Raw genomic sequence first — 11058 nt, forward strand, 5'->3', positions numbered from 1 at the left:
AAGAATAAAGGGTTAAAATGAATAAATGAAGAAACTGGAAACAAAGAAAGACAAAAAAGGGAAAAAGAGAGAGGAAAAAACAAAACAAAGAAACAACCCCCCCCCAAAAAAAAACAAAAACAAAAACAAAAAAAAACAAGAAAAAATAAATGCCCCCAGGTATGATACTTTGCATCTGTGCAGAGTAAGGGAGTATCTCCCAAGCTGCATGGCACTGCCTGGCCAGAAGGGGCTCCCAAGCCGAGAAAAGAAATAGAAAACAATCAAACAAATCAAAACACAACAAATCAGAACAAACAAACAAAAAAAGCCCGGGGGTCCCACCAGCATGGTGACCCAGGCCAGGAAGCAGTTCAACAGTCATGCAGCGCCTCACAGTCCCCCAGGAAGAAACAAAGATGGCCATGGAGCCAGGTATTTGAGAGAAAGGAGGGGTAGGTGATGAGAGGTAAGGAAGAAATTTAATGAAGTGGAAAAAAGCAACACCAGCAGCCAACAAATGGCACTCAGGGAGCTGGCGAGTACGGGCAAGTGGAATCCAAGTGATACCAGGATGAAGCCAGTGCTACTTGGCCAAGAGACTGTGGCCTCAGGAAGCAGAGGAGGCCAAGTGAGGGTGAAGAATGGTAGGGGGTGGGAAAGCGTATATCATTGGTTGCCAGTTGTTCTGTCTCCTGCTGGAAGCTCCGTGAAGCTGCTTTCTCGTACCCCTTATTTGCCGATCTCCAATAGGAGTCCAAGATGGCGGATCTCTGCTGCAGTAGCTGATAGGGGACTTCTGCATGTATCTCTCCTCACTCTCTGTTCTTGGTCAGTTTCTTATTCCATTTGGTGCTTGGCTGGGTTCTTTATCTCTTCATTTGATGCTTAGGGTTTCAGGATTGATGTATGACTCTTGACTTAGTTTTTCGCATCTTTGCTGTGGAGGTACGGCATGGTGCTTCTTACTATAATGCCATGTTGCCTGGAAGTCCAACCCTGAGTTTTTAGATTGGTTAAATAGCATGGAGTCCCTGGGTGGCAAATGGTTAACAAGCTTGGCTGCTAACCAAAAGGTTAGCAATTTGAGTCCACCTACAGGTGCCTCGGAAGAAAGACCTGAAATCTACTTCTGAAAAATCAACCATTGAAAACCCTGTGGAGCACTACTGTTCTACTGTAATATGCCTGCAGTTGCCATGAGTTGAAATTGAGTCACAGCTGGTGTTTGTTCTTGTGTTAAAGTAGTACAAAGTCATAGACGTTGCCCCAGATACACAAGGAGCTGGTGGAGGAAAGAAATGCTAAGCCCAGATCTCCTGTTTTTTTTTCCCTACACTTCTATGAAAAGATGGCTTTGGGAAATGAACCATTCTCCATCCAAACAAGGGGACTGACTGCATAGCTGTTTGTCAGATTAAAAGTTAGATAGGGAAGAAATAATTGAGTTGTAGTTGACTTTCACTCTAGAACTTTTCAGATAATGTTTTTAAATTTCTGGAATAAAAGAAAAATTAAGCCCTTTGAAAATTTAAATGTGATGTAGATCTTGACTTTTTAAAAAAATTTTGTAAAAGGATAATCTGATGTTTACTGTGACATTGAGAGGCATCAGATGTTTAGTCTATATTTGAGTCATATAAATGGTACTGATTAAATTTAGAAAATGAATATTGACCTCTGTAAAGCTAGATATGTGAGAAACTGTATTCAGAGCAGAGCAGGACAAAGAGTTGAAAGCCCATGCCTGCTTTATCCTTTTGATTTGTTATCAAAGATGTTAGATACTGATATCCTTTTGACTAAATCTATGATGCTGAGTAATTGTGGTCATGTAAAGTTGGCATTTTGTTAATTCTCTCTGATGTGATACTTTAAACAGTTTCTGATGGAATGTAATTTATTTTTTTAATTGTTATTGTTGTTATGTGCCATTGACTTGCTTCTGACTCATAGCGACCCTATCTATGTACAACAGAATGAAACACTGCCCTGTCCTGTGACATCTTCACAGCTATTGCTATGTTTGAGCCCATTGTTGCAGCCACTGTGTCAATCCATCTCGTCAAAGGTCTTCCTCTTTTTCTCTTACCCTCTACTTTACCAAGCATGATGTCCTTCTCCAGGGACTGATCCCTCCTGATAACATGTCCAAACTATGTGAGACAAAGTCTCACCATCCTTGCTTCTAAGGAGCATTCTGGCTGTACTTTTTCCAAGACAGATTTGTTCATTCTTCTGGCAGTCCATGGTATATTCATTATTCTTCACCAGTGGAAAAACTCAGTACTATAATTGAAAGCCATCAGTTCTTCTTTGGTCTTTCTTATTCATTGTCCAGCTTTTGCATGCACATGAGGCGATTGAAATTACCGTGGCTTGGGTCAGGTGCACCTTAGTACTCAAAGTGATATCTTCGCTTTTTAACACTTTAAAGAGGCCTTTTTTTTTTTTTAATTAGGCAAGCTTTATATATTTCTTGTGAATAACATTGGGAGAAAAAGAAGTTTCTGTAGAGTTTATATCAATGTAACCTTACCATTCAAAGGTAACTCTTGTTAAATTTTGGGATATTTGTGTGTGTAATATATTTTTTTATTCTTATTACAACAGGAATATACGTTCACCATAGAAACTTTAGAAGATACAGATTAACAGAAGAGAATAAAAACCACAATTTGAGAATTGCTTCCATAAATATACCATGATTTTCTTAACTATTCCCTTAGTTTGAGCATTTAGGATATTAGGATATAAAAGCTATTTTGATTCTGTAAAAGTGACTTTTGACTGTTATACATTAATAAAAAATATCATGTCATCTCATATTTAAAAGTTTAAAGAGGGCTGGATTAGTCAACAGTTTCAATTTGCAGAGGGTTTAATAAACTGAGATTGCCAAAAACCTCGGAGTTTGGGGTCAGGAGGAGTGAGCAGCAGCCAGATTATAGAGGTGAAAGATATTAGCAAACAAAGGCAGCAGATATAGAATACTTGCTTATGTCATGTGTCTGTGAGCGGTTGAAGAAAAATAAGAATAGTTTGGGATAGGGACTGGAAGTTGGGCACCAAGTTCAAAGAAAATTTATTTGGAAGGCAAGTGGATGTTTATAAAAGTTTTTAGTAAGGGAGGCGGGAACTAGGGGAGTGAGATATGCTATAAGGTAATCCTAGTATCTCCATTCCAGGCTTAGTTTAAAGACATAAGGACATAATTCACTTAGACTTCTGACCCTCTTTGGATCCCAGGGCCACTTACAATCGGTAAGCATTCATTCAGCAAGTATTTAACGAGCAGCTCCTGGGCTGAGTGCTGGGGAGAAAACCATAAACCACAGACAACATAAATAAAACATGGTTTCTTGCAGATTACTGAAATGAATATTCCACTGATGGAACAAAAAGCCTTTTCTTTAACATCACAAGTCACCTTAAGACGCACTCATGCTGTCTCTGTTTTACGTCACTTTTGTGGGCCTGATTTTTTTTTTTTCCTAACTAAGATCATGGTTTTTGGAGTTGTTTGCCCCCCCCCCCGTTTGAATTGTTGTTCCATAATTTACAAGTTACGTGATCTTGAGCAAGTGACTTAAACTAAATCTTTTACTCTGTAAAAGAGCATAATAATTCCTACCTATTGGAGTTGCTGTAAGAATTAAGTGGATAATAATATACAGTATGGAACTTAGTACTTGGTATATTATAACAAAACCAAAAAAAGCAAACCCATTGCCGTCGAGTCGATTCTAACTCATAGCGACCCTATAGGACAGAGTAGAACTGCCTTGTAGGCCTTCCAAGGAGCAGCTGGTGAATTCAAACTGCTGACCTTTTGGTCAGAAGCCGAGCTCTTAACCACCGCGCCACCAGGACTCCAGTATATCATAAGCCCTCAGTAAGTATTAGCTACAGTGATGACAGTGATAGTGATGATGATGGTTCCTTGGGTTCCTGGTTTGGCCTTTCCCCTAGTTCTTCTGTCCCATTGATATAACATGGCAAAATTGAGAGAGAGAGAGATTAGAAAGCAAAATCGTAATTAATTTGAAGTGAGTGGGACTGAAACAAGTAGATGTGGTAAGTCCCACCCATCATTGGAGTGTTATTTTGCAAGCAATAATGGCTTTTTAGGAAATTACTTGATTTTGTGGAAAAAGCATGAACTGTGTCATTGGTCTTGAATTTCAATTTCAGCTCATTAACTCATTTGTTATTAAAAGAATTAATACGTGTAAAGCACCTAGAACAGTGCCTGGCACACAGAAAGCACTCAATAAATGCAGCCTATTATTGCAAGCTGTCACCATTCATTCATTCATACTTTCCTTTGTCCAGAAAATACTTAGTGAGAGCCTACTAGCTGCCAAGTTCCATGCTATGCACAGTGGGTACAAGTAGAACAAGATAAACAGTCTTTGCTATTGTGAAGATTAGATTCTAGCCCAGGGAACTCTGCTATTAACAAGTTTTGCCTTTAGATCTCTAAGCCTTTCTGGGTCTTAGTGTCTTCATCAGTAAAAGGAAGAAATTCTTTTCGGTTCTAAAATTTTGGTATAGTATTATCCTATAACATTATTTACCTATCTGACTATATGCTGGTCATTTATTGATTTACTCAGTAAATACTTATTGATGCCTACCACATGCAGGCACTGTGCTAGGTGCTGGGGACATAGGAGTAACCAGAGCAGACATGATGTCTGCCCTCATGAAGCACTGAGTTCAACACACGAGCCAGACAGTGACTAGGTAATTGTGAGTTTAATCAGTGTTACAAAGGGCAAAATACTAGGTTTCTATTACTGATTTGTATATCAGAAACAAATAAACAAAAAATGTTGTTTTTAGTAGAAGTTACATTATAAAATATTTATCCAGCTTAATTTTTCCTCCTATTTTAAGAGTTTATATTTTCTTGTCTGCTTAAACAGGGGCAGTTGGACATCATGGAGACAATTTAGTAGAGAAGATAATTTCAGTGCTTCCCCAGCTTCCAGGCCACACTAACGATGTGATGGTCAACATGGTAGAGCTCACTGCACTCCAGGCCAAGGAGGAGAATCACAATATGGTTGCACCAGGCTGTCTCGCACAATCCAAGTAAGAAATGTAGCTTTTTTTCTTTCCTCCTCCTCTCTCTTCCCCTTTCTTTCTCTCCCAAACTGAATGTTCCTGTAGAAAGGAGACAATGAAGAGTTAGTCTGGTTGGAAAAGTCATACTGGAGAGCATTTAGAAAGCAGCACTTTTTTTTCTTAGTCTTGAAGTAACCCTGTTAAACATAACAATAAGCCACAAAGTATGGAATTTTAAAGAAGTGTCGTTTAGATGTAATATAAGCTTGTTCCCAGGATCAGTCTAATGAGTCAGTTCCTGCATCTCCGTTTCACATGAAATTGAGTATATAAAAAACAAAAAAACAAACCCTGTCGAGTTGATTCTGACTCATAATGACCCTATAGGACAGAGTAGAACTGTCCCTTAGGATTTCCAAGGAGCGCCTGGTGGATTCAAACTGCCAGCCTTTTGGTTAGCAGACATAGCTGTTAACCACTATGGCACCAGGGTTTCGAAATTGAGTATAGGCTCACTCAATTTCTTTTTCCCAGTTGACTTTCTCATGTGACTGTAAAGCAGCCCACATAGCTATGAAACAGTGCCATCTTTTTATATGTAAATGATATGCTCTTGGGCATCAATGGGAGAAATTTTTATTTCTAAGTATATTTGTTCACAGGCCTTGAGAAGTCAGAGAAAGAACATGGTGCTCTTTAAGTTATGCAGACTTTCAAAAATAAAAGCCCATTTCTTCAGAAACATGACACTAAGAAGATACAGTAGTCACCTTCTCTGTTTTATCCTTCATCAACAATTCTTATGAAAAGAGGAAATGTATTAGAAGGGGAAAAAAGTCTAAGTATCTGTTTCCCTTATCTCCAAGTTTTTTTTTTTTTTTTTTTTTAAAGAACGTTTCCACATTATAGTTCAAATCTAAACAGTTACAAATACATTTGGAATTTCCTGTCATATTTGGAATTAATTTTAAGCTCCTGGAGTTTTCAGCTGTTTTGTAGCCAGTTAACGACATGTATTGGATGCCCAGTATGTGTGGACTAGTGAGGGAAGATGCAGAAAAAGAAAAGTTCTGGACCCTGGTCATTTTTGTATGCTTATACTACAATAAAAATGTAGACACTCAGAAGTAATTGTGATTGGTTATATTTTTAGCTGTTTAGAGGAACACTCAAAGGTTGTTTATTAAAGATTTACTGTGAGCCTTACTCTCGGCTAAGCAATATGAAGGACATAAAATAAATGTAAACTATCATTCATGCCTTCAGGCAATACTTTTCTTGTAGCAGAAGTCACGATTCACATACAGGCACAATTAGAAAACAACAGAAATGATATGAAATCAAGACTAATGTGTCTGCTACTGATTATAATTCCTACAAGTAAAGAATCAGGTTAATGTGGTCTTTGTAGATCAGTGTAGAAATGGTGGTACTTGAATTAGTTTGGTCTTAAAGGATTTAGAATTAGGAGAGGGCTGGTATGAGCAAAGATATGGAAACAAGAATGATTAGGGCCTGATGTGATGGGTTGCAAGGAAAAAAGACGAACTTACTGGATCACCACTACCTCCTTCAACCACTACCATCAACTCTGTTAACATTTTTCAGGACTTAACTGTGTTCCAAGTGTACTTCCAGGCATTTTACATTTGGAAAGTCATTTAATTTTCACAGAAATACTCTGTCATAGTTATCTAGGGCTGTAATAGAATTCTACCAGCAGTCTCTGCAAGACAATCTAGAGCCTTACTAGATTTGATAAAGCACATCAAAATTCCTCTAGCCTCTACACATCACACAATTCCAAAACCACTTCCATAGTTTAGGTATTTGTTAGAGCAGCACCCCACTCTCTGGTACCAAATTCTGTCTTATTACCTATTGCTATAACAGAAATACCCTAAGTGGAGAGCTTTCACAAACAGAATTTAATCCATAACATGCACTGAGGCAGGTATTGTTATTCCCCCATTTTACAGTTAAGGAAACTGAGGCAAAGAGACATTCAGTAACACCATTAGCAGGAGGTAGAGCTAGCCTTTGAGCCCAGAGTGTTTGAGTTCAGAGCTACTCTCTTAACTGCTGTGCTATCTATGCAGAGGCTGGAGAAGAGCCAGGCTCATGAATGGATTTAAATAGACAATGAGAATCAAAATTCAAGTTCCATTATGATTTAATTTGAAAAGTCCTATTTTTTCAACATATGAGTATACAAACGATCAAAATCAATTTTGGCTAATTTTAGCAAAAAAGGAATTTATTAGACAGGTACTGGATAAGTAACAGAATCAAAGGAAGACTTGTTTAATCAGATTTTGTAAAGGACAAGAAATAAGGCCATTCCTGGGACCTACAAGGCAGGAGCTCAGGAATAGCCTCTTCAAGGCCTTGACATCAGAAATGCTGAATTCCAAATGTTTTCTGTCTTTGAATCATTCTGCTTAAGATTCAGATTCCACGGAAAGAGAATAAGATTGACTTAGCTTGGGCCATGTGCCTATCCTTTGCCCAGTGGGGGTTGGAAGCAGTCCATATTGACTGAGAATTTTTCCAAGACTATGTGGCATGGTGGAGGGGTAGTTCTTCAAAGGCAAACTGGAGCACTTACCAAAAGAAAGGGGAAGGTATGCTGGGCAGGCAAAAATAGCAGATGCCCCTAAATAATCATAGCACATACTTATAGAGGACTTACTGTGTAACAGGCGCTGTTCTGAGCACTTCATATGTAGTAGCTTATTTAATTCTCACAACAACTCTATGAGGTGGCTTCTATTATCATCCCCCTTTTAAAGACAAGGAAAGAGATTAAATTGCGTGTCTAAGGTGATACGTACAGAAGTGGTAGATATTTGAAACCCAGGCAGTCTAGCTCTAAAGTCAGTGTTTGCTATTACTCTGCTACCTCCACAGAAGCCTAAGATAATTACAAAAAGAAGAACAAATGAGCTCTTCAGAGAAGTTTGCAAAAAGAAAGAAGTTCCCTGTGTAGTGCAAATGGTGTGCTCTTGGCTGGTAACCAAAAAGTTGGCGGGCTGAATCCACCCAGCAGCACAGATGAAGAAACAGGCCTGGTGATCTGCTTCCATAAAGATTACAGCCAAGAAAACTTTGTGGAGCAGATCTACTCTGTAACACATGGGATCTCCTAAGTCACAAGTCAACAACAAATTCAACAACAAAAAGAGGGAAAAGCTGCATCCATCATCAATGAGCAGGAAAAGCAAAGGCACTCTGAGAGATGTATGTAATAGGACAAACCTCAGAATCAAGTTATCTCTTAGATCTCCAAGTAATTTCGCTCTTCTCTAAGTGATTAGTCCAAGGTTTAAATCAAGCCAGCCTTAGAATCCCATTTCTCTTCAGTGATTGCTTTAGAAATGTGTAGGTGACAAGAGGTAAAGTCTTCTTAGGGCTTCTTAGTCAGATTTCTTTGCTTTTTTCTGAAAAGAGACTCAGGAAAGAGACACACCTTCCACCTCCCCGCCACCCACATCCCCCAACTCCAGGGCTCTAAGTCCTGAAACTGTTGGAACCTTCTTGTCACATCCTGAAACTAAAGCTAATGCATGGAAGGTGGCGTGGCCATAGTAGCTGTAGAGAAGAGCATCTGTAGAAGCCCTAATACACTGTGTCTGGACCTTATATTATGTGGCAGAATATATTTCCTTATTGTTTAAGCCAAATTGAGCTGCTGTTTTCTATTACTTGCAGCCAAAGACATCCTAACTGATATGCTTTCTTTACGTCATTATTTCATCTGTAAAATGAGGGCATTGGCTTAAAGGACTTCTAAGGTTCTTCTTGGGTTTAAAATAAAAATCCTAATTGAGTATCTGCTGTGACTCAGCCCTGCCTCTGAGCACTTATGAGCTAAGTTTATTTATATGTATTGTCCCCTCTTGGTCTTTGTTTTCAGTAAGTGTCCTTTTCCTCTCTTTAGACTGTAGGTATTATGGAATATGAGCTTTGAGTGTCATCCAAGGATAAGAGTGTGATCATAAATGTCCAAGGTGATGATGAATTCTAGAAGAGTCTGAATAAAGAAGGAAGCTTTAGTGAGAGCAGATTTGATGAAATAGTAGGACTGGAAGTCAGGTAGTAGAAGCTAAGGAGGTAGGGGATGAGAAAATTATAAGCAAATAAAGGCCTGAAGCATTAATTGGGAGAAAAATGGTAGTTTCTTTATAATTGCTTTGGTGCCTGAGGAAATTGTGCTGATTAATGCCTCTGCAAAAGAGGAATTGAAATAAATCACATCTTTCCCAGCGAATTCTTTACTTTCATCAAAATAACAAAAATAACTACCACTACCTTTACCACCACCACCACCCGGAAGCCTTTCAGTGAAATGGGTGTGAGGATTAAAAAAAAAAGTTTATATTGAGATGCAAAACAGATGGGTGCTTGGCAACAAATAACATACTGCCGATGGGATAATCTTTAAAAAGCAAGTCTCCAACTATGACGTAAGTATTTATAATAAAATTTTATTGTTAATATAATTTTTATAAAAGTTTGCTTATAATTATAGCAATTGAAGTTACTGCCAATGCAAACAACAAATGGAGAACTAAAATGCATTATAACATGGCTGTCCTGTCCCTGTCCATTGGTCCCTGGATTACGTGGAATATTTTAGATAAGAAGGAGACAAAAGCTTTTCTCTTATCCTTTCCTCCTGCTGAAGAGGGTTTCTATTCTTTGTCCCAGCTCCACTCTCTCCCTAACCTAGTACTCTTTCAGTTCCTTAAGCAACCTTAACCTGATGCTCTATCTGGATTTACTACATCTGTGCTTGGTGCCCTGGCTGTGGCCTAAACCAGCACGCATGGTACTGTTGTTTTTCTACTCCCAGTGCCCACTTCACCTCCCACTGCTGTCCATGTGACACAGTCAAAGCCAAAGGCCTTATACCATCTGGCTTTCTGTGTCCTCTCTGACCCCATCTCTTATTCTTTCTTCCTTACTCACCTCTTTCCAACCACACTAGCTTCCTTGCTCTTCCTCCAATAGGCCAGGTATGTTCCTACCTCAGGACTTTTCCTCTTGTTGTTCCCTCCACCTAAATTGTTCTTCCGACAGATAGAACGCTTGTTCCACACGTCCTTTCTTCCTTCAGGTCTTTCTTCCTTCTGTGAGGCCTTTTCTGTCTATCCTAGCACTTCATATTCCCCTTCCCTATTTTATTTGTCTTCTCCTTGGCACTTACCACTTTCTAGTACACTTGTTTATGTTGTATTTTTGTCCGTCTCCTCCGCTGAGAGCAGGGATATTTGTCTGTTTTATTCACTTTGTCTCCAGAGCCTAGAACAGTACCTGACACTCAATAATTATTTGTTGGATGAATAGATGGTGATGGATATGCCAGGGCAGGATCCGTGAATGGAGTGAGGCTGCTGAACTAAGAAAGAGAGGGTGAATCCAAACCAGGGCATAGGAGAAGGTAGTTTGGGAAACTCTAGTCTCTAATTATTGAATATTTAAAATACTCTTATTGGATTAGCAAATATAGCAAAATTGGCCCAGCAATTCTACTTTTAGAATTTTATTTCATAGAAGTATTTAGTGAAGAGGACTTGAAGCACCTACAGATGAAGGTCAAAGACTACAGCCTTCAACATAAAGAAAACAAACTTTCTCACAACTGGACTAATAAGCAACATCATGATAGAATGGAAAAAATGTTGAAGTTGTCAAGGATTTCATTTTCCTTGGATCCATAGTCAATGCCCATGGGAGCAGCAGTCAGGAAATCAAACAATGCGTTGCATTGGGCAAATCTGCTGCAAAAGACAGCTTTCAAGTGTTGAAAAGCAAAGATGTCACCTTGAAGACTAAGGTGTGCCTGACCCAAGCCATGGTATTTTCTTTTTAAAAATTTTTTTTATTATTGTACTTTAGATGAAGGTTTATAGAACAAACTAGTTTCTCATTAAGCAGTTAGTACACATATTGTTTTGTGACATTGGTTACCAACCCCATGGCATGTCAACACTCTCCATTCAC

General features: G+C 38.8%; 1 protein-coding gene across 3 annotated transcripts in view; it reads left to right on the forward strand.

The window, feature by feature from the left end:
* Nucleotides 1-11058, forward strand: part of SCFD2 (sec1 family domain containing 2) — a 547542-nt gene that overhangs the window by 16492 nt on the left and 519992 nt on the right. For all 3 annotated transcript variants that reach the window (XM_004382903.3, XM_023737347.1, XM_023737348.1), the window contains exon 2: nt 4911-5079. In XM_004382903.3, the coding sequence (XP_004382960.1) occupies nt 4911-5079 (169 nt within the window). The remainder of the gene's footprint in view (nt 1-4910; nt 5080-11058) is intronic.

Source organism: Trichechus manatus, unplaced genomic scaffold, assembly GCF_000243295.1.
Source record: "Trichechus manatus latirostris isolate Lorelei unplaced genomic scaffold, TriManLat1.0 scaffold00101, whole genome shotgun sequence".
Classification (NCBI taxonomy): Eukaryota; Metazoa; Chordata; class Mammalia; order Sirenia; family Trichechidae; genus Trichechus; species Trichechus manatus.